The sequence below is a fragment of the Daucus carota genome, chromosome 1 (assembly GCF_001625215.2).
Source record: "Daucus carota subsp. sativus chromosome 1, DH1 v3.0, whole genome shotgun sequence".
NCBI lineage: Eukaryota > Viridiplantae > Streptophyta > Magnoliopsida > Apiales > Apiaceae > Daucus > Daucus carota.
The window spans coordinates 45,439,967-45,463,398 of record NC_030381.2 but is presented as its reverse complement, the minus strand read 5'-3'; the positions used below and the strand labels follow the sequence as shown (position 1 = coordinate 45,463,398).

Below are 23,432 nucleotides of genomic sequence, written 5' to 3'. Positions count from 1 at the left end.
ACGATGACTATATAAGATAGAAATTCAGTATTAATTTTAAAAATATAAATATAAAACTTTAATTCAGAAAATTAAATAAATAATTTACAGAATCATTTCTATAAAAGTTTCAATATATATGTCTAATTTTTTCCCTCAATATAAAAATTCCAGGAAAAAGGATATATGTGTTTGGACTATTGATGATATAATTCTGGTGTTAAGAATTTTGGGGTGGTCATGTGATCGCAGCATCAAAAAGAAAGTCTGAATAGAGGCTGAAACCACATTCATGTCATGCAACTCCCACCATCCATGACAGACAAGCCGTGATACGATGGCCAAATAAGACTATATCGTTATCATCCCAGAAAGTCAAATGGGGTCCTTAGAAAAGAAATAAATAAAAATCTATATGCACAGTATCTCCGTCATGCTGAAAACTCCAAACCTTTTTAATAATTTATTCATATTTTAAAATTTAATTTTAATAGATATATTGATAATAATTTATTATTATATTAATAATTTTTATAAACAATAAATTATAAATGCTAAAAAAAGTTATTTAAACATAAAATTACTTTTTATTTATAATTAACTAAGAAAAATTTATTTTACAGTATGCCAAAAGGCCCCAATGTGCCGCTCCTTTTGGTTCTGATTCTTTTCTCTTTTAATCGGATACAGATTCCATTTGAGGTAATTAAAAAAAGTTAAAAACTAATTATAAGTGAGAGTTAAATTTTAATTTCTGTGTATGAATTAATTTTTTAGTGTTTATAATTTATTGGGTTAAAAATTATTAATATAATAATAAATTATTGTAAACTATCTTTTAATGATCTTGTTCATTTTATAAAATTAAATTTCAAAAATAAAGATAAAATCACTAAAAATAGTTAAAATTTTCAATTTTCTATATTCTATCTTATAATTAAGTGGGAAATTAACTTATAAATTCAAACACAGACGGTACAATGCTTCTCACTTAGCACAGCAAAACCACCCCTTAAACTCTACCAACTCCATTATCCCATTCGCCTTTATATTCGTCTCTTGATCAATTCTCTATCACCATTTTCTTCAAGTCACACCTTTCACCCTAGACAGTAGTGGTCTTATTGTGTCTATTTCAAAAACTGATTTCTATAATGGCAACTGAGCAAAGCATCTTACAAATCTCCATGTCACTTGACTCCAAGTGTTTCGATGACGATGATCGTCTCAAAAGAACAGGTACGTTTTGCTTCTTGTATAGCGTGGGGATAGTGGGCGGCCATATGCATAATCTTAATGCATCATGTACGTTCTGTTTCTTGTATTGCATGGGGCAGTGGGCGGCATTTTGCAGTATGAATTTATAAGGCATATGCATAATCTAGCACCATGTACGTTTTGTTTCTTGTATAGCATGGGGGAAGTGGGCAGCATCTGCAGTATGAATTGTTAATGCATACTGCAGAATTATTTTTGTTTTTTCGTGACACAGATTTTCAACTTTATCTTCTTGTCCTCACCGATTAAAAATACTAGATCTGTCGTCCCTGCTTGATTGGGTGGTACTGAATAGAGTTAGACAAGACTTGCACACCTAGCTAAGAGTCCCAAAATTTTCGATGTATATAAAAGTAGGAAAATGAAGAGTTTATACGGGTGCTGAAAACCGATTTTCCCTAGACCTCATTAGTCCGAGTTCTTAGCTTGTAATGAAAGCAGTAGTCATTTCATTTAATTTCTAGCTCTTTTGATTGTTGATTGAGTACTGAGTGTGTTTCTGGACTTGTGTATCTACAGGGACCGTTTGGACTGCAAGTGCTCATATAATAACGGCAGTGATTGGTTCCGGTGTTCTCTCCTTAGCTTGGGCCACTGCACAGCTTGGCTGGGTTACTGGTCCCATTGTTTTGTTCTTGTTCGCCTTTGTCACTTGCTACACTTCTTGCTTGTTGGCCTCTTGTTATCGTTCCGGTGATCCTGTCACCGGAAGGAGAAACTATACTTATATGGATGCTGTCGAAGCTAATCTTGGTATTTTCTATCTCTTTGTCTTGATCATAACACTACTAGAAAAGCGGGCATTTCCGACCAAAATCGGTCGGTTTTATATGGACATGGAAACACATTTCCGACCGACAGAATCGGTCGGTTTTATAACTCATTTCGGACCGATACGTCATTTCCAACTCGGTTTAAAGGGACCGACGTGGTCGGTCGGTCGGTGGTCGGAAATGACCTCAAAACCTGACCGATTTTACTTATTTCCGACCGATTTGGGCGGTCGGAAATGCCCGCTTTTCTTGTAGTGTAAGGGTTTTGTTACCACCTTAATTTTTTTTGGCTTTATCTTATTTTCCCGATATAAGTTACTTGTTTCTGAGTTCGAACAGAAGTAAATAAACATTCTTTCTTTTCTTGTCAGGTGATTTCAAGGTTAAAATCTGTGGGGCAATTCAATACTTGAATCTCTTTGGCGTTGCTATTGGATACACAATTTCAGCATCTATAAGCATGGCGTGAGTAAAATTTGGACCCTTTGGATTGAAAGAGTGCTTTTTCTATGCACCAATGATCTGGTGCTTGGAATTAATTTATTAGACTAATGATTTTATTGCATCTATTCTTGTTAATGACAAGCAGGGCTATAAGAAGGTCGAATTGTTTCCATGATAGTCATTCAAAGGATCCTTGCCATTTCTCGAACAACCCTTATATGCTTGCATTTGGTGCCATGGGAATATTCTTCTCGCAAATCCCAGATTTTAATCAGATCTGTTGGCTTTCAATTGTGGCTGCTGTTATGTCCTTCACCTACTCTTTAATAGGTCTTGGACTTGGTATCTCCAAAGTTGCAGGTATTGAACTGATTAATGATGACTATATTTTTTAGAAGAATATGATGACTGATAGAATTCTAACAATTTATTATCCTGATATATAACCAGAGACCGGAAAATTTAAAGGAAGCCTTACTGGGATTAGCATTGGTACGGTTACTCAAACACAAAAGATATGGGGGAGCTTCCAAGCACTTGGGGCCATAGCTTTTGCCTATTCCTACTCTCTCGTCCTTATTGAAATTGAGGATACCATAAAATCTCCCCCTTCAGAATCCAAGACTATGAAGAAAGCTACACTACTGAGTGTTTCTGTGACAAGTGTTGTCTACATGATGATTGGATGTTTTGGATACGCAGCATTTGGAGACCTGGCCCCCAAAAACCTCCTCACGGGATTTGGATTTTACAACCCCTTTTGGCTTGTTGACATTGCCAACATAGCCATAGTAATCCACCTTGTTGGTGCCTACCAAGTTTCATGCCAACCCTTATTTGCATATGTCGAAAAACATGCTGCAACAAAGTTTCCCCAAAGCTCCTTCATTAATAAAGAATACAACATTAATCTCTTCCTCAAGGCATACAAGCTCAATCTTTTCCGCTTGGTTTGGAGGATACTATTCGTGATTAGTACCACAATCATACCTATGGTTATGCCCTTCTTTGAAAACATTGCTGGCATTCTTGGAGCCATCGGGTTTTGGCCATTGACCGTGTACTTTCCGGTGGAGATGTATATAGTCCAAGAAAAGATACCAAAGTGGAGCACCAGATGGATTGGTCTGCAGATCTTGAATGTTGCTTGCCTAATCATCTGTACTGTGGCAGCAGTTGGTTCATTTGCCGGACTTGTTACTGATCTCAAGGTTTTTAAGCCATTTCATACCAATTACTAGCGAGTACCCTTAGCCAAATCCTTATTGATCAAGGTGCATTGCCATGAATTGATTACATATCTATCTACTTCAATCTGTTTCAGTGCCATCCCAAAGTTGTAACTTTCAGTATATTTAACTATAGCAATGCTAGTATTATCATGTGGCAGTGATTCACAGAATGATATGTAGGGTCACTCCTGTTATTTTCTACTCTATCTATTTGTACTTGTTTTTCAGAACAAATAAACTCAGGGTTTTACTTCGAAGCTAGCAACATATGTATACCTTTAAGGATCAAGCATACATGTGACAAAACAAATTAATTATTTATTCTTCTTATGTAGAAGCTAGCAAGCTACAGCCTACAGATATGTATGTTGATGTAGAATAAGTAGTAGCAGTTGCGGGACTTGAGAAGGGTACTTCATGCTTAACTGAGGTAATGCTTCAAGAAATTAATTTAAAAAGATTATCAAACTAGTATATTTTATAAGAATTTTAAAATTTAAGTCAAAAAGTAACGAACTTGCCGGAGTATTACTTGAATCTGTTTCAGTACGTGCCATGCTAAAGTTGTACTAACTTCCGGTATATTTAACTATTTGTAAATTACTTTCAAACGATTTAAACAAATCGATACCAACATTCTTCAAAGAATCTGGCAACATATGTATATACAGTATACTATTTTAAGGATGAAGCATATATGTGACAAAACAAATTATATATTCTTCTCATGTAGAAGCTAGTAAGCTCACAGTAGGTTAACGTAGAACAAGACGAACGTATAGTGAGTGGTGGGACTGAGTATATACCTTTTGTTGATTTCGCTTTCACTAAATAATAATTTTTTGACGCTTCTCTTTTCTGGACTAATTATTTATTTCTTCACCCTGTTATGGGCTAATTGTTTATATTGTTCGCCTTGTTATGAATCTCAGGCTTGTAATTATTACTTTAATTAATCACATTACTGGTAAGAGAACAAAGTAAAACAATAATATCTTTTTTTAGAGTAGTATTCAATAACAGTAACATTTACTGTGTTTTATTGGACAAGAGACCTGTAACAATATTAGAATTCTTTTTAACATTACAAAGATTGAATACATGCGAAGTACATTGTGATATTTTTAAAATACAATATTGATAGGATTGGTGAAATATAATTTGGTATACTAGTCTGTAAGATAAAAACTCGACTACTAAAGCAGGTCCACCGACTTTTGCAAATAGATTCGACATATACTTGACTCACCTACTCCACTAACTCTGTCAAACTTTGAGTAAATAAGATTTATCCGGAGAGGTTTGAGTGTTTGTCCCCGCATAAATTAAGTACTCTGTACTCCTAGTTATCCTAGTTATATATAACGGTGATTGTTTTGTTAATATTTTTTTTTAGAAATAAAAATTTAGTTTCGAAGAATTATATATATATATAGGCCATTGCTCAAAACAGAACACTCTTAAAAAAAGAACAACATAGAACATTTTAGAATCAAATGTAGAATCTCATCAAAAACTTGAATTAAATTCAAATTTAAAGGTGATTAACGTTTTATTATGAATAAAAACAGTATCCACCATGTTTAACAATAAATATAAATTAAAAATAACATGATTCTATGTAAAATAATCGTGCAAAAGATATATCTATATGATTCTATTCTGGATTCTGTTCTTGATTCTATATAGGATTCTATAATATTTCATAGTAATAATTTCGATGAGTTTGGGGTGTTAGATTTCATATATTAAGTTTAATTGGTGTTTAACCATATAATTATAATCTTAACAAATCATTTTTTATAAAAAATGAAGTGTTATGATAGTGTTTTTTGTTGTTCTTTTTTTTTAAAGTGTTCTTTCTGGAGTGCAACCCTATATATATATATATATATATATGGTATATTTGAGATAAGTTCATGGAATTTTATCAAATAATGAATATAAAATATATATTTTATATATTTATATTTAAAAAGGTTTAAACAAGATGCACATTTTTTAAAAGAATAAGTACTTATTAGCTGATGACTAACAGCCGCAATAACCATTCTGAAAAAAACAGCCGCAATAAGACCGTTGGACTTGAACTTGATAGTAGAGAAGCACATTTGCACATTTTAAACTTATTACTTAAATCGGTTTTTCTAGTGTGTGTCCATGAACACACACTAAACATCAAATTTTATAAATTTGATCGATTTTGATTGGCTCATACTTCTTTATAATGGTGGATCTCCTGCAAATTCACCAACCACACCAATCAAAATCTACCAAAATTATAGATTTTGGCGCTTAGCATGTGCCCATGGGCACACACCAGACAAACCTTACTTAAATCTGTTTCGTGCCATCCCAAAAGTGTACTAACTTTCAGTATATATACTCCCTCCGTCCCAAAAAGAGTGAGCTGGTTTGACTTTCACGGAGATTAAGAAAAAGATAATAAGTTTAATTGAAAAGTGGGTAAAGTGGTGAGACCTATCAATATTTAATAATAGATTTGAGATAGTGGTGGAAAGTAGTGGGTGTAATAGTTTTTATTTAATAAAAAAGAGTATAAAATAGAGAGGTAGTGAGTGTAATAGTGAAACAAAAATAGTAAGTATTATAAGTTATTTTTTTTGAAACGCCCAAAAAAGAATAAAAGTCACATAAAATGGGACGGAGGGAGTATATAACTAAAGCATATACATTTGTAATTACTTTAAAACGATTTATACAAATCGATACCAACATTCTTCAAAGAATCATGCAACATATGTATATATACCCTTTTAAGGAACAAGCTTATATGTGACAAAACATTATATGTTCTTCTTATGTAGAATCTCGCAAGCTACAGATGTGTTGATTTAGAATAAGTAGTACTGTACTTAGTAGTGGGACTTAATAAAGGTACTTCATGCTTGACTATATGCTTGAAGAAAGGTACGCAAATATATATTCAGTATGCGCAACAGCCAACAGCACAAGCAAAAGAAGCAAAGCATGCAAACTTTCATTTTCAAGCTTTTTAAGATTGAAACTTGGCGTGCTCAAGTTATCCCTTGCCCTAAAATTTCTATAAATCACTAAATATTATCAGTTTATCTAAATTTTTAATTAATTCAATTTATAATTATGTTAAGACTAGCTAATACCCGTATCTCAAAAATTAATTTATCATGAATTATTAATTATCGATAATTGATTAATCGAGATTTTTAATAAGAAATTTGTTTTTTCAATATTTTTATTAATTGAAAAATATATATATAATAATTTAAATGAACATATAAATCAGTAAATATATAATAATAATAATAATAATAACAACAACAACAACAACAACAACAACAACAATAATAATAATAATAATAATTCGAGATCTCTTTTTTGGACTAATTATTATTTCTTCACCCTGTTATGGACTAATTTCAATAAAAGTTCATTCGTCACGAACCAGTTTTGGTGGGTATTTGGGTTGGATTTTTAAGTTCGGCATCTGCAGTTTATAAATTTAAAGCATTTATTTGTATTGTTTGAAGCTGTGGAGAGGAATAAGGCCTTGGCTATTTGTTAGCTAGCTTATGATATATGTTGTCCCACAATACAAATAATTTTTGGCAAAACAACACATATTAAGAAAGCACTAATCAGCTAATATTTTCTCACTTGTACCCTTAATTCACAATCATTCTCCCCGGTATACACATGTTTGGGAGCACTACTAATTATTACTGTAGTATTTAATTATATACAAGCATGTTTTATGTTGTGTTTGGTTGGAGAGAATGGAATGGAATGACATGAAATGAGTTAAAATAATTGAAACTAATAGAGATAGGAAGGAAGTTTTGGAAAAAATTTGAGGGAGTGTAAAATTGCTATGATGAGATTTGTGAAGAAATTGCGGATAGGAGAGAATGGAGCATTCCATCTCAAATTGAAGGTGTGATATCTAGCCCATCAGGTAAGGAATAGAATGGAAGAAAGAATGAAATTTCTTAACAATTGTCCATAATGTAGTTCATTTTTCATTTCATTCCATTTCTTCCAGAATCATTCACCCCAACCAAACAAAACATTATAGTTTTATGATTCGTACAAAAAGAATGAAATGAACGATTATAAAAATGAGAAGTGGGAAAAGGTAAAGATGCAGAGGAAAGAGGCGAAAATGAGAGTGCAAATCGTCGAAATTACTCAGCGTCAACTGATGTTATAGAATTATGGCCCTAGCTTGATTCTGCACGAAACTTCAGAAGGCTCAACATCACACCTGTCTCTCTCGGCCACATATAATTTTCTAGCCAATAGCTTCCAACCACAAGCGTAGATTATGCTGTCATAGCTAACATGTAAAAAGAATTATTCAAAGTTGAGTTAAACATGGTGTTTTAATTGTCAATATAAATTAAAGTAAAGTTGAGTTAAAAGAACTATAGCCTCTTAGTCGTGTTGTTTGCGATGGAGAGAAGTAACATGATAGAGAAGCGGCTTTATGATGCAACCTTGAAAGGTGATGTAGAGACCTTGAAAGCGTTGATGAAAGAAGATGAGCTCGTTCTTGCCCGAGTTTCGGTCACTTCTTGCTTTAACCAAACGCCCTTGCATCTAGCTGTCATGCTAGGCCACTATGACTATGCGAAATCTCTCCTACTTTACAAGCCCAATTTTGCTACTTGGTTGGACTCGCAAGATCGTTCACCTCTTCATTTGGCATCTGCAAATGGTTATGTAAATATTGTCAATTTGTTGTTACAAGAAGATCCAAGTGTTTGTCTGGTACGAGACGAGGATGGAAGAACTCCCCTTCATCTCGCGGTAATGAATGGTCAGTACGAGTCCATAAACAAGTTATGGGCAGCCAAGCCAGAGGTCACTTGCTACACGTTGGATCACGGAGAGACTATACTTCATTCGTGTGTCATATACAATCGTCTGAAACCTCTCATTCTTCTACTGGAATCCACTACACTCGACGAGGATTTAACAAATGTCAAAGATGGAAATGGCAGTACAATTTTACACACTGCAACAGCTCTAAGGCGAACACAGCAAGTAAAATACCTGCTCACCAGAAGCGAAATTAGAGTAAATGAAGTCAACGGAGATGGCCTCACAGCTCTAGACATAACAGAGGAAATGCCTATAGATGTGAAAACCATAGAAATTAAGCGGCTACTTATTTCCTCTGGCGCTTTAAGAGCTAAAGAATTTGGGAACACAACGCGCCAATTGACCACAGAAGATACTAATAATGCTCAGACATCAACGAAACCACGCTGCAATAGAAGAGCTAAGTTAGTAAAGACCGTGAAGAAGTGGAGCATTTTGAAGAAGAAAGGTGAAAACAAAGGCGACTCATTACTCGTGGCAGCGACTGTCATAGCTGCCATGGCTTATCAAGCAGCAGTTAGCCCGCCTGGAGGTGTCATCGGATTGGATGCCAATGAAATCAAAACAAGTGCTAGAAATGATATGGAACCGGGAACATCAATTTTGGCGCATTTTGATCCAAAAACGAGTAAATATTTTTGGATATATAATACCATATCGTTCCTGGCTTCTCTGAGTATAATCTTCTTGTTCGCAAGTGGTACATCTGCTAAACGAAAAATCTTCATTTGGGTTTTGCGGGCTGCAATGTGGATTATAGTTGCAGCCATGGGGCTGTCCTATCTAATAGCAGTCACAACCATCATTCTAGGTCCAAATGCACACAATACCACATATGGGACACTGGTGATTGCAGCAATTACATGGGATGGACTGATTTTCGTGTCCCTCTTGTTTCCAGCCTATTATTTGATTTCTGCTGCTTTGAGGAAAGTTAAACAATGCTGAAAGAGAATTTCTAGAAATACAAGGGAAGCGGTCCTTACTGAAAGCGCAATAAGTATTGTTTGATCAGCGGAAACTACAGTTTTCTCATAGTAAATTATACTGTAATATTAGATAATCAATTAGGTGGCATGATGAGATGGAATAGTATTCTTGTCTGTCTATATCGGTTATTATTCACGTCATCTCTATTTAATCTTCATCTAATTTTTGTTTCTATTTTCTTTTTAATCTTCATCTAATTTTCTCTTTTTCTTTAATTAATATGGACTAGATTAGGGAAAATCGATTTTTTCGCCACCTAATTTATTGTTTATTTAGAAATTTATTCCAAAACTATAATTTTTTATTGATAATATCGTTAGGCATGCTAGGGAGACACCTCTTTGCTAAAGCCAGAGCTCATTTCAGCGTCTCCCAAACTTTGGTGACAAACTCACAATGATAGCAACTATCATGAGGTCTGATCTACTAACTTATTCTCTTCTTCCATTTAAGTTCTAACGATTTAGTCAAACCTATAGATTGACAATTTAATCATTCTCCCTGGGTCCCTCCAAATCCCCCTTATCATATGCCTCTAATCTCGCCGAGACTAGCACACTTCTACACTCCTGGCCTCATACACTTGCTTGTATATATAGTAGGTCTACATAGTTTGTCTAATAATTTCAAGAGATCAGGTGGCAGTTACCACTATGGCTGCAGAGGATTCATTTGTTACTCCAGGATCAGTTCCGTTCAGATGGGAGATTCGACCTGGTGTTCCTAAGACCCGTCTTCAAGAAATCTCGCCACCATCTGATCAACAACAAGAAGTTGATCGATGTTATGACACTCACAGCCCTTCTTCATTCCCAAGTACCCCGCAAAAGCTTAAACCCCCACCAGCTGGATACTACTCAAACCTCAAACGAACTCCGGAGATCCGTCCTTTCAAAACCCAATCTGTTTCGCAAGGCTGTTTCCCCACATCACCGTTGACAAGGCAAAAAAGTAAGAGGGTGGGAATCAAGAAACTGTCAAAACCTGAGTTTGGATCTGATTGTGGATACTCTTTGGACCTTGAGACACTAGAAAGATGGTCCGAATCAAGTTGGAAGTCTCCTGCATTTTATGACTCGCCCTCTTTCTCATCCTACAGGTCCTCTTTCTCATCATTACGCTCATCGCCACGACCTGCATCAGATGCTGAGTGGGCAGGCTTCGGTCTCTTTTAAAAGCAGCATATATGTACACCTTTCTGTTATAAGTATATTATAAATCGATTACTCTTGTAAATTTGACAAGAGCAGCTCAAGTTCAAAGCACTTAAAAATGTTAGCACTATCATGCATATACATACAATAGAAAGGTCCGGAAATTTCAGAAGACAACTGAACACAACACCAGTAAAGACTTCAGATATAAACCATCTCAACACAAGTCTTCTTTATTCAGTTTTATCAATTCAACAAAACTAAAAACTATCATCTAAATCTACTTAAACATGTATCGATGATAAAATATTCAACAAATGTGAACACCTATTTTCTAGATATTCAAGACAATTTTATCACTTGCACATGAACTAATAACTAACATGTAATACTCCCATAATATAACTTTTCCTAAATCTCAGAGGGGGGAAAGTAAAGACTATTCCACGGCCATTTAAAACTAGCTTGTTTCCTATACAGAATGACACAGAATTTCAAATTATAATGTTAAACTACTCGGGAACTATAAATACAACTACAGATAAGTTCAATTGGAAAATAAATTGACTAATGACCAACTGAACCTTGCTTTTAACAAATGTTTGCGCCTGGGGACTCTAACAAGACCAGCTGCTATTGCTGCATACTGTGAACCACGCCATTCAGTTTCTCGTTGTCTTGGGGCAGACATGCGGCCTGCTTATATCAAGTTGGACTTCCCAATCCCATACTATTCAATCACTTGTCTTAATCTAAACCAGATCTAGCCCCTGATACAGGTCTTGACATTGGGCGAGTTGTGCTATTAGGAGAAGCCGAAGACGGATTTATGGCTGAGAGGGGCATCCTGGGGCCAAGTCCATATGTCTGCTGCTGCGACATGGGTGATACATGAGGATGGACAGGTCGACTATTGGTATAACCCATATATGGCTGTGAAGGCCCGTCTGAGACGATTTGTTGCCTCGTATTTCCAGCATTATTCTGAATCATGGCAGGACTAATTGCTGATAGACTTGTAGGTCGAGACACACCACCTCCTGATCCAAAATGTGTTGAGATAAAAGCAGCCCTTTCAGCAGCAATTCTCTGCTTTACTCTCTCCACTTGTTCACATTCTTTCATTAGCATGGTCTCCACTTCTGTAAATTGCTTTAGCTTGAGTTCCAACCTTTTTAACTGTGAAGAAGTTTACAGATTACGAATAATTTAGATACCTAACAAGATATAGAAATATGGTCGATAAAAGTTGCTTCTATCAGCAACGGGCAAACATAAAAAATTGCGACAACACAATACACGAAAGTTCAAACCACCTAAGGGAAAAGGTAAATGCTTCAGATAAGGTGATATTTCAAATTTACCCAAAAATATAACAAAACAACTTCTACGCTTTTCCTTGAAAGCCAAGTGAATAACTAAGAGCTGGGTTTTTCCCCTACAGGATATGTATTGTCCATAAACAACCAAGGGAGATGCATAACGCTACCTTGCAGATGAAAAAACACTCCGACTATTCAAAACGTTAAAGCTGCTTTTGTTCTATTTATTACCCAGCCAGGGATCAAGGGCATTGCCTCACAAGACTCTTGCAACAAAATGGCCAAGCCACAGCAGTCAAGAAACACCATAAAATATTAAGTGAATTGTACCAACTAACAACTACAACTCTCTTGGTGCCAATTTAATTGGCTTCTTTGACTTTTGTGCACAGATTTGGAAAGTTTAAATATTTTAGCTTCTGGACTTGCCCACATTTTAGTTTTCCATTTAAAGTTACAGTACCTATATGTGTGCCGATAGGAAAGAGAGGGTAAAATATGACCTCTACTATTCTCCGGGAAATGTAAACTTAATTTAGAACTCTCAGTTTCTTTTTATTATGTCAGGATATTAATGGTTTATAGAAAAAAATATATATACATACTTGTGGGACAAACTAAAGAAAATCTAGCTAATTTATTTGGAATGGAGAGACTGATACTTGCATGTATTTACATCTCTTACAGGTCAACTTGCCAAATTCTTGAAGAAGGAAAGACTGATCTGCCACATCGTCAGTACGTAACCAATTTCCCAAAAAAAATAAAAAATAATATATGAAGTTGAAATTTTAGATTAGTACTTTAGTAGTAAGATGGCCCTCCCTCCTCGTACTTTAAGAGAACCACGCGACACGGCACCAAGAAAAACAAGTAAAATGTTTCTTAAAACTTATTATTTGTTCTGATGATGTATCATAACTTACAGCTTGTTAGTTAACAACTATAAATAAGAAAATGACAAAAAAGATGCCAGCAGCACATGCGGTAAGTGTAATATTAATTTCCTCAAGTCATATACCACATCTACAATTAGACACCCTAATAAGTATTGCTTTGATTTGAATTATCCGTACAATGCCTTTTATATAGATATCCAATCTATCAAAAAGATGGACACCTTTTATGATCGTATTCTACTACTAAGCATGCCATTTAAGTCATAATTCAGATCTAACAAACGGACAAAACCATGATTTTCACTGTTTTAAGCTGCAGCCCGTCATTTTTATGCTTGAAAGATAAACACCCCTATTTAGCAGGAGCAACACTGCTGATGCATATAAAGAATTTTTCCATCCCATATTCATGAACAAACAATTACTAGTGAAATATCAGTGTTTTCAACTGGAAATCCATAACTTTAGTAGCAGTCGAAATTAAATAATTAAGGTCTGACACAACTTAAACTAGGTAATCATTTCATTTGGTTGATATTATATAATAAACTTTAGTATTTCCTGTAGTCCGAAATGAAGAATTGGGTCTAGTTGGGGAGGAAGAGGTAGAAGGGGAGGGGTAACAACATTAATCAAGTAAATACACTGAAACATTGACCAAAATACAACATATTGAACAGGAATATTCCAAAATACCACAATCCAAAACCTTTGGCTCTTTTTACCACTTAAGATATGCATAACTGTAATGTGTCAAAGATTATCAAATGTGTCCAACACAGCGATTAGGGTGGTGGCTACGTATTTGGTTCACAAAGGTCTAATTCTTCGGAAGCCCCAATATATTGTTTCTTTGGGCATATCCGAGTTTTTGGTCAATAACCAATTATACAATACACAGATCAATAGGAATTTATCATGGAGATTATAAAGGTTTGTTGCCACTTGCCACACATCCATAGGCTGCAGAATACAGATAACAAATACATATTTTCTTACACTAGTTACACATCCTTTAAACGTGTGTTCTCAAAAATTAAAATTATTTTTTCCCATTAGCATGCATGTGTAACCTTTTTCCAAAAAAATGATATAAGGTCATGCATGTTACAAAATCTGTCCAATGTGTTAAGATCCAAATTTTGCAATATGGTATAACAGGACAAAACTTTTACATATGGCATTACAGGATAAAGTTTATTAAAAAGTGGTAAAAAGGCAATCACCCAAACAGATTCCAAGGGGACAGCCTTGACTTTCTCTTCGAATTATAGCCAAACATATATGTAAGATATGCACTATACGCCACACATGAGGGTGGATAATCTTTATTGCCAGTTGCCACTAGTGTGAATTCTACGGTTTTAACTTTTTCCTCGGATGTACATGTCAAAGGTTTACTAAAGAACTTGTAACTTCGTACAAGGCATAAGAAATAAGAGCTTAAAAGTTAAAAGGCGTGGATATGCCCAAAGAAAACATAAATCTTCTTCATTCTGCAGGAGAGCATTTAACACATCCCACACTAGGGATGCTAGAATACCTACCCAAAATTTCACACATCTACTTATTCAAAATTTAATGTAATAAAGTTAAGAGAAACAATAAATTTCAATTATCTTCTACAGCCATTGAGTTCATAAGAGCAACAAGATTATTAAAAAAAACCAAGTAAACTAATCAAAGATCAACAACAGATTGTAACAAATGTACCTGATGATTTATGATATTAGCAGAAAGCCTTTGAATTTCGCGCTCTTCGTGATCGGCGAATAGCTTTGCCTTTGTTGCTGCAGCAGATAGACCTGCTTTGGAAGCAGCTCTGAGTTTTGCATCAGATAACAGAATACCCTCTGCAACACAATGAGTTTGTTAAAGGCATGAATACTCTAGTTGAAAGACAAAATGATTGGAAAACACATTATTAACAAGCTACCTTTTAGTTGACTTGAGTTTGTGATATTACTATGACCAGAAGCAGAAGTCTCTTCATCTTTTGAAAGTTCTGCCAAGGAGGCATGAGCGCAGGCTGCAGCAACTCTTGGTCCGACTGCAGAGGCTAGAAAGGCAACCTAGCAACAAAAAACAGGAAAGCAATGATAAATAGCACAAACCCATCTAGTAAGTCACTAGGAAAAAATAAGTTGACATAGTTCTTAAGTTATCCATGTGTGTCGCCTCATCAACAACGAAATTTAATAGAACACAAGTTTATCATAATATTTAAATTGTATCAATATTCCAGTTTATTACAAATAATATATTGAGCAATACTAAAGAAGTCAGGTTGGCCCAGTGGTTAAGTGCCCAAATCTTGACTAATTTGTTAGAAAGAAAGGTTTATAAAATGAACAGATGTGTGTAGCTTAGTTGAATACATGTTCCAAAATCTATTAGTAACTATGAAAAACATCCAATTGTCAAAAAAGAGGATTTAATTGACATTCGTCATTTTATCTAAACTATTAAAATGACACACTAACTAAAAAAATTGCTAAACAAATGCTAACTAAATCGAATTCCATCATCAAAACATAATATATTGATACTAGTATTAATGATAAATAATAGTAATTATAATAATAATAACAGATAGACTATCATACAACACTAATATAGGAAGTACAAAACATGAATTGCTCTTGCACTGAAAAAGAATTTTAAATACATCACTGAATCTGGAACACACACAAACACACAGACAAACATATATGTACTGAAAATGGCCATCGATAAAAAAATTTAAAACACCATAAGAACAATGTCAAGGGGCATAAGATTTATCCGTACACTTCGAAACAACTTCAATCATAGTATCCAAAGAATGAGACAGTCTAGATCATATGCCTGCTTTTCGACTAAGATTCTCAGAAATGTGCCTCCAAACAATCATGAACAAAAATAGGAATTTAGTTTCACCTCAAACTCTCCATTTAATTAATACAATTCGTAAGTGCATACACGACATCCAGCCACGTTACTTTGTCTATGGAAACTTATATATTACTGTTTCACCATAATATTAGGTGTATGGGGGGTTGGTAGTTTTCCCATATTCTCACTAACACTCCTACTTTATTGTTTAAATAAAGGGCGAAGAAAAACTACATTCTTCGAGAACAGAGCCACCCCACTATTATAAGAAGTAAGAACAATTTATTTCCAAGTGTTTTTACAAGAACAATGGGAATAGGAATTATTTAACAAATTATTACAATGCCTTAGCGCATGGTAGTTTACTAGTACACATTCTACACCCCTTACAATCTAAGAATGTAAGAACTTGTCTAAACAGTCTTCTTTCTGCAGGAGACACAAATATAAGTTGCTTTCCATGTGACATATATAATCAGAAATCACTTGCCCAAAATCTTGGCATGCACAGGAAGAGTGAGAAGAAAGGTGTCAATCAAATGTTTTTAGAACATGCACTAACTGACCTACTTCGGATAAAAACACGGGATAGACGTAACTTCATCCCTATAATCAATAAGGAAAGAAGTGGTTCCACAAGAAAACGTGCTAGTGTTGGAATCTTGATAGGTGTAACAACCTATATCAAAAATATACTTTATACACAGATAAATATTGATTTATTATATTTTGTAATCAAAAACTTGCCCTTAGGCCCCTTACTTAATTCTACAGGGTACTGCCACGTCATGGAAGAAAAGAACAACAAATTGTTACACCAGGTAACAGATGACAAATGAAAGTCAGCATTAATATTATTCCACTCTAGTATTACTACAAGATGTACCAAACTGCTAGAAGGCAGGTGGTAGTCTACTTGTAATGAACCTAAAACATATGCGCAGGAAAAGAATAAAATGGACTCTCCTAGAATATGTCACCAAGGGAAAATTCAAAGAAGCTTTGCGGAGAAAGCAGAAACTTATTAAACTGAAAGAGAAAATTATGCAAGAGTTTCAAAAACATCACCCTTAATGCATATAAGTGCATGTATAATTAGAGTATTAGACACAGAATTTTTAGTCATCAAAGACACCTACCAGGGCCATTACAGGATTTGCATAGTTTGCAAAGGGAACTCGGCTCTCAGCATTAGGGACTTGTACACTAGATCCTGTAGTAATTATAAGAATCAAATTTGGTATCACAAAGACTATCAATGGAAAGTGAAGGGAAAACTAAAATCACTAAAAGAACCTGCAGGGTGGCCATTTGAGTTCAGATGTGGTCTGTCACCCTCATCATTCGGCAATTTCACAGAACTTGGATTCTGCGGTACTTCAACGTTTTCCATTGAGGAATCATCCATGGGCATGCGCAGAAAGTGAAGGATGCATTGTGCTTTTGACTTTGTTTTAACATGCTCTGCAATTTCATTCCAGTTTTCACCATAAATTTCCATTGCCTCAAGAAGCAGTAGGGTTTCCTGATCAGACCAATTCACTCCATCAGGATCTCCATAATCGTTACCAGAATCAAACCTAGTAAAATCCAGGCTTGAGTGACCAGCCACAAATCTTCCTTCATGGAAGCACTCCATGCACAATAGTACATCAACCTGTCAAAGAAGATGCCAGTGAGCTATCAAATAATAAGTAAAATGGAGATAAATTCAAACAGAGATTTCTAGATAGTAAGGCCATTACCATGTCCAACTACAAATTGGGGGGAAAAAAACTCAAACTGATCTATAAAGTTAATGAAGGTAGAGCCATGAAGCTTCTATGTTCTGATCGAAATGTCTTTTAAGAGTTTGCTGATCAAATCAGAGAATTATTTGCAGAGTACATTTACTCCAAATTTATTAGCATTAGCGACCGTGCTTCCCTAATTGCCATGCACTAATATATTAGCAGCGACTCGTGATATGAACTAAGCGTGGAGTACTAAATACTGTTTTCGAACTAATAGGTAAACTTTAGTAAAGTATTCGTTTTTAATGAACATGAAATTCGTTTTAATAGAATCGTTTAATAAAGGATTCTACCAAAACAAATTTCATGTTCATTAAAAACTCACCATATTACTGTATATATAATACAACCAAGTAGATGTAAATTAGTATTTAATATCGTAACTATAAAAAGGAAATATCAAGCCAACTTTTTACTCTTTGGTGGGATGTTGGTATTCTATATATTTACTAGTATGTCATCTTGGAAGTGTTGTAAATTTTGGCTAGCAGATTTATATTTAGTATGCAATGCATTCTTTAGAATTAGAAGTAGGATTAAAACTAAAAAAAAAAATCAGTTCAAATGCGCACAGCGAGATTCCAATAAGAATTAAGTTAAGGAAAAAAAAACTTTCCTCGGCGACCGAACCAGCTGTCTGCCACCATCCACCAACAATTGTTTGCCATATCCTTAATTTAGTATCTACCATCACGCTAACGTATATAATCATAAATGTTCAGTTCAGTTTTCAACTTTGTGTTCAAGTCCAAAACAAAAGAGATCCCAGCATAGGACTGGTCTTATTATGACCTGAAGCTGATGGTGACGCACATGCCGAAAGTGCTCTACGATTAACATACGAACTCCCTTACAAGATACATAAGGGAATATCTTGATTCTAAACCCAGAGTTTGTAATAGTGTAGTCACAACATTTGGCATGGACGACTAAACTAAAGTTTGATAGCTAAAATCTTAGCAAATATGTTCTACATATATCATATTTTAATTTTAATAAGTATAACTTAAAATACAGTAATATTTTGGCTGTCCAATATGTTTAACAATTAAAATTATTTATCATTCTTAAGTGAGTTTGGTGATGCAAGAGTTTACGATTTACAGTACACAAGTGAATTGATAACCTGCAATAATATTACTCAACTTTTTCAAAGTTATTATATTCTATATGTATATATATATTTATTTATTTACTATCAATAGATATATTGGTGTTAAATTCTTTGTAACTAACTAAATTTCATTACAGTAAATTTATTAAGTTTTGGGGCGAGAGTTTTTCAAACCATAAAACTAATAGGTTAGCCACAAGTAGCATTGAACACGCACAATGATCATAAACACAACTTATCTACATATTACATTACAAGTCAGTACGTATATATATATATATATATATATATATATATATATATATATATATATATATATATATATATATATATATATATATATATATATATATATATATATATATATAGTGAGCAAATGAAACAATAGGTTCATGAACTACAACAAAGAAATTCGTTTTTTAAAATCTCTAATATTTTACTGCTTACTGAAAAAGTCAGCTTTCTCCTCTGCTTTCGGTTACCTTAGCTGTCCTTTACAATCAACTATTTAAAATTTTCATAACCTCAGAAATTTCTTTACAAATTCTTAGAACGGATAATCTCATAGAAACCCAATTACCAGCCATCCGGATCCATGTTACATAATACTCCCTTGCTGCAATAGTATTTGACTGATATGCACAGTGCAAACAACTAGAATTAAAAGATGTGTTTTGGCTTTTTAAAGTGCACGTGAAGATTACTTTTCAGTTTTATTTCATTTAGCTGCAAGACTATGTAAATAAAAAACTGAAATGGCTATTAAAGATATAATTTTCATAAAATCATAAAGTTGTGTATTCATATGAGCCATCCATGTGCTGATATATTATCTCCCTTATTGTTACTATGCATGTGTACGTAAAGTATCTAAAAAGTCTGCATAGCTGAAATAAAGAAATGCAAACATTTTGTAGATCACCTCTTTCTGTGATTGATAATAAATGATTGGAAGAGGCCGAGAACAGCAACTGCACCTATTTTCTGATAATCGTTCTCGTATTTTGTCATCCAAGTCGGAGTCGCCATGAACATGACTTCCTAGTTCTGAATTCACATCTGCTGCACGCAGTTGACATCTGGGCTTATCAAATTGGATTAAGCTATCAATGGATTTTAGATGATTCAATGGCACACGAAGTTCCCCATTTGTTTCCTCATTAAGGCAAAGGGTATCATTCTGTGTTTCACGATTCAGAGCAGGAACACAGTAATTAATTATACCCCAGTGATCAAGAAAGCGGTAAATTCGAGCCATGTCATCACTGTCAGCACCAGCTACCAACCCATCACAATCAGACACCGACAATCTCCTATCTGGGTATTCCATGTACTTGGCAACAATATAGTTTCGGCATTCCATATACTTTTCAGGTGTCCGGTCCACTGACTTCCCAGAGAAATATTGTGGCACAACCTGTCGCTCTAATCTGTGCACCGTACTAGGGGAAAACCAGTCTGCTATCAAAGAGCAAAATCAGGAAAACTCTACTTCACAATATTTGCAGTTACCTGTATAGTGCGTGTAAAAACCTCTAGAAATGTTGGTGGAAATTTTTTTTGTCAAAAACCAAACATGACAGGCAACTTCTAAAGAGCAATATGAACAAGAACACTAATATTACTTTATTCAGAGAGACGCTAAAGTTGTACATGTAAAATCTCAAAAAATTATGTTAGTGGATACTATGTGTATAGAAAGCAATGTCATATAAATTAAACTAAGGGCTGCTACGATGCACTTAGGTGCTAGGCAGGGAGTCAACTGCCGGATTTTGGGAAAAGGGGAAAAGGAAGAATTCACCAGAAAATAGGTGAAAATCAAATGTGAAGAACCTAACCTTGAGCATTGGTGAATTTATTATTGTGCTTATAACTTTGTAAAACCTTAGGCATGCTAATCTGTGCTCCTATTTAAAATTGGACACACAGTTACAGTACTTAACTGAATTTGGGCTTGATAAACATTCATATGTTTATTTTATATACTTAAGTTTGTAAGTAGGTTGCTTATGACTTGCATTGCGTGACCAAAAGTAAATGAAACTTTAAACACTTTTTCCCACTTTTTGTGCTAGAGTTACATCCACAAAACTATCATGCCATATCATATACTCTAAGGACAACAACCTGCCAATCTAAGGAAAACAACAAAATAACGGATCTTTGCTACTTACATCTACTAGTATTACATCACATGGCAAGTGTTGAAGGAAATTCTAGAATATAATACTAGTATACTACGAAGAAATCAAGAAACTAAACAAAACCTCTACAACACCAATATACGCAAATGCACATAAAAATATACCTGCGTGCATAGGCACCACAAGAACCCTCCCAAGCCCGAACCGTTTAACAACCCCTCTCCCCTCCATAATCTTGGGAGGCGTAATCACAACAGATCCCTCCCCTTTCTCCGAATCAACCAAACTCTCCTTAGTCATCGCCGACAAAGCCTGCAACTGCCCATACGAAACATTCTCCAAACTTACGCAATTCTGCCTACAGCTCTCATTCCCTCTCTCCAACCCCAAAATTGCCACCACCGACGCGTGAGGCCTCTGCACCTTGTGCCTCACCACAGGCGGAAACTCCGATACTCGAATCGCAGACTCCGATAACACCTCAGGTGGCACCAGAGCAACTGGTTTTCGACTCAATTGACTGTTAGGGTTTGGGTTCGGGTGGTTCTCGTCCAATTCGGGGTCGATTTCTTCGTCTTCTTCCTCCTCGGGCTCGTCTTCGGGTTGCGAATTCGATTTTCGCGAGACTAGCGAGTCTCGCTTGCGCTTCTTCCATCTGTTCCTCGTCTCTGTTGCAAGAATTCAAGATTTAGGTTAAACAAGACTTTATAAATAAAGATATAGAGAGATAGATATAGATACAGAGAGATGTATGTATAGGTGGTACCTGATGTGGAAGCTGGCATTGCTGTGAATTGAGAGAGAGATGCAGAGAGAGGAGGGAGAGAGATTAGTGTGGGCCCCTGTGGGGTGGGCAGTAGGTGTGAAGAGTGAGAATGAATTGGGGGAAATGATAGAAGGATGAAGAAGAGATACTAGTGTATGCTTTTGTAATCCTCGTTCTTTCTTTTATTCCCTTTTTTACCGTATAAATCTTCTTTTGTATATATCAATATAATTTTCTTTTCTTTTGTTTATAAATAAAAATAATTTTATTATTGTCAGGTATAATTTTATTTTTAGAAAAAAATAAAAATATAGTATGTATAGATAAATATGAAATTGTTGTGATTTACTATTTAATATATTAATTTCAAGTCAAAAGTGAATTTTGATTTTAAATTTGATGTATCATATTTGTTTTACCTAAATTGGTTTATAATATTAAAATAAATTTGAATTTGAAATAATTTTTTTATTGAAACTTATGTCCGGACAATATCAAGGTATATAAAGAGAAGAATGCAAGTAATTGCTTTAATTGAGAATAAATTAATCTGATGTGAATGTAGAAAAATTTGTACGTACAATATTATGTGAATATATTTTGTAACTAAACTAAATCGATTTGCCTTAAAAAAAAAACTAAATCGATTTGAATACTCGTTCTTTTCCAAGTTATCCGGTAGGTGTTGAGTAGCTATAAGAGTGCGTGAAAATATTATTATGACTAAATATGTTTTCCGATTTTTTTTTAAATAGAACATGTAATTATAATATGAAAGCTCAAGATGTAGTTAAGTAGGGAGGGATTTATGAAATATATTGGGACGGGGAGGATACATTTGTATGAAAAGTATCATGGTTATCGAAATAAAATAGGATGTGGCCGTTTTGAATTATATTTGTAATGACACATATGCTCAACTGATTATGCGAATTCCATTATTAAGATGCAGGGTTCTAGAAAAGGTTATGAGCGATGGATTACCAGGAAAAGTTATAAATTTTCTATGGAGGACGTGTAGGTCGTGTTTATATATTGTTGTAACTATGATGGTAAAAGAGTCACTATAACCAGTAAATATTCTTAGTGCTGAATAAATGACGAAAATACAGTACATGTCATGTTCGAGTGTTTTTTTGCAAAACATGTATGGGAAGCTTTTGGCCTTCTAAATTATGCTCAAATCATGTCAAATGAGACGGTTGTAGATATTTCAAACGGCTGTTAAGAAATGAAACAATGGAGCAGAATGTTTTAATAGCATTGTTTTGCTGAAGCATATGGAACCGATGAAATAAGTGGGTGCGAGAGAAAGTTGATATGTCTATCTTTGGAACTAGAACGACTACGTTAAATTTGTTAACGGACTGGAAAAAGGCTCAGATGGATGGTGCACAACATAAATCAGTGGTGAATTCAAGTAATTGACAGTCACAACTACTACAAATGAGATGGATAAAAGTCAATATCGATGTTGCTATATTTATTGAGGTTAACGATGTTGGTACTGGGAGTGTAGTTCGGGGTGAAAGAGGCAAATTTATGTGAGCTATGTGCAAGAAGTTAAAGTGTTGAGGTCGTCCAGAGAAGCGGAAGCCATAAGTCTCAAAGAAGCTCTTTCTTGGACAAAGAGACATTGATATGCAAGGTGTGTGTTCGAGACAGACTCTAAGCTTCTTGCAGACGCATATAATGAAAATGGAGTAAAAATCTATTTACATTCTTTTGTTAGAGATTGTGTTGAACTGACTAAGCACTTTGATAAAGTAATAGTGTAATTTGT

General features: G+C 34.7%; 4 protein-coding genes across 4 annotated transcripts; 3 read left to right on the top strand and 1 right to left on the bottom strand.

The window, feature by feature from the left end:
- The first annotated feature begins 1,076 nt into the window (after positions 1 to 1,076).
- Positions 1,077 to 3,959, top strand: LOC108197237 (amino acid permease 2). Its single transcript, XM_017364801.2, has 5 exons — positions 1,077 to 1,218; positions 1,777 to 2,010; positions 2,402 to 2,495; positions 2,620 to 2,834; positions 2,925 to 3,959. Exons 1-5 carry the CDS (start codon positions 1,134 to 1,136, stop codon positions 3,713 to 3,715), a joined length of 1,419 nt encoding a protein of 472 aa, XP_017220290.1. The 5' UTR covers positions 1,077 to 1,133; the 3' UTR covers positions 3,716 to 3,959.
- Positions 3,960 to 8,126: 4,167 nt separating this feature from the next.
- LOC108195849 (ankyrin repeat-containing protein ITN1-like) lies at positions 8,127 to 9,668 on the top strand. The gene has a single exon (XM_017362844.2). The coding sequence runs from the start codon at positions 8,159 to 8,161 to the stop codon at positions 9,536 to 9,538; it is 1,380 nt and encodes a 459-aa protein (XP_017218333.1). The 5' UTR covers positions 8,127 to 8,158; the 3' UTR covers positions 9,539 to 9,668.
- A 471-nt stretch (positions 9,669 to 10,139) lies between these two features.
- Positions 10,140 to 10,890, top strand: LOC108204462 (uncharacterized). The gene has a single exon (XM_017373916.2). It carries the CDS (start codon positions 10,234 to 10,236, stop codon positions 10,753 to 10,755), a length of 522 nt encoding a protein of 173 aa, XP_017229405.1. The 5' UTR covers positions 10,140 to 10,233; the 3' UTR covers positions 10,756 to 10,890.
- A 52-nt stretch (positions 10,891 to 10,942) lies between these two features.
- On the bottom strand, positions 10,943 to 21,811 carry LOC108204461 (SWI/SNF complex subunit SWI3C). Its single transcript, XM_017373915.2, has 8 exons — positions 21,650 to 21,811; positions 21,048 to 21,551; positions 19,659 to 20,194; positions 17,126 to 17,486; positions 16,969 to 17,042; positions 14,892 to 15,027; positions 14,669 to 14,808; positions 10,943 to 11,913 (listed from the first exon to the last, which is right to left on the bottom strand). Exons 1-8 carry the CDS (start codon positions 21,666 to 21,668, stop codon positions 11,482 to 11,484), a joined length of 2,202 nt encoding a protein of 733 aa, XP_017229404.1. The 5' UTR covers positions 21,669 to 21,811; the 3' UTR covers positions 10,943 to 11,481.
- Positions 21,812 to 23,432: the final 1,621 nt, after the last annotated feature.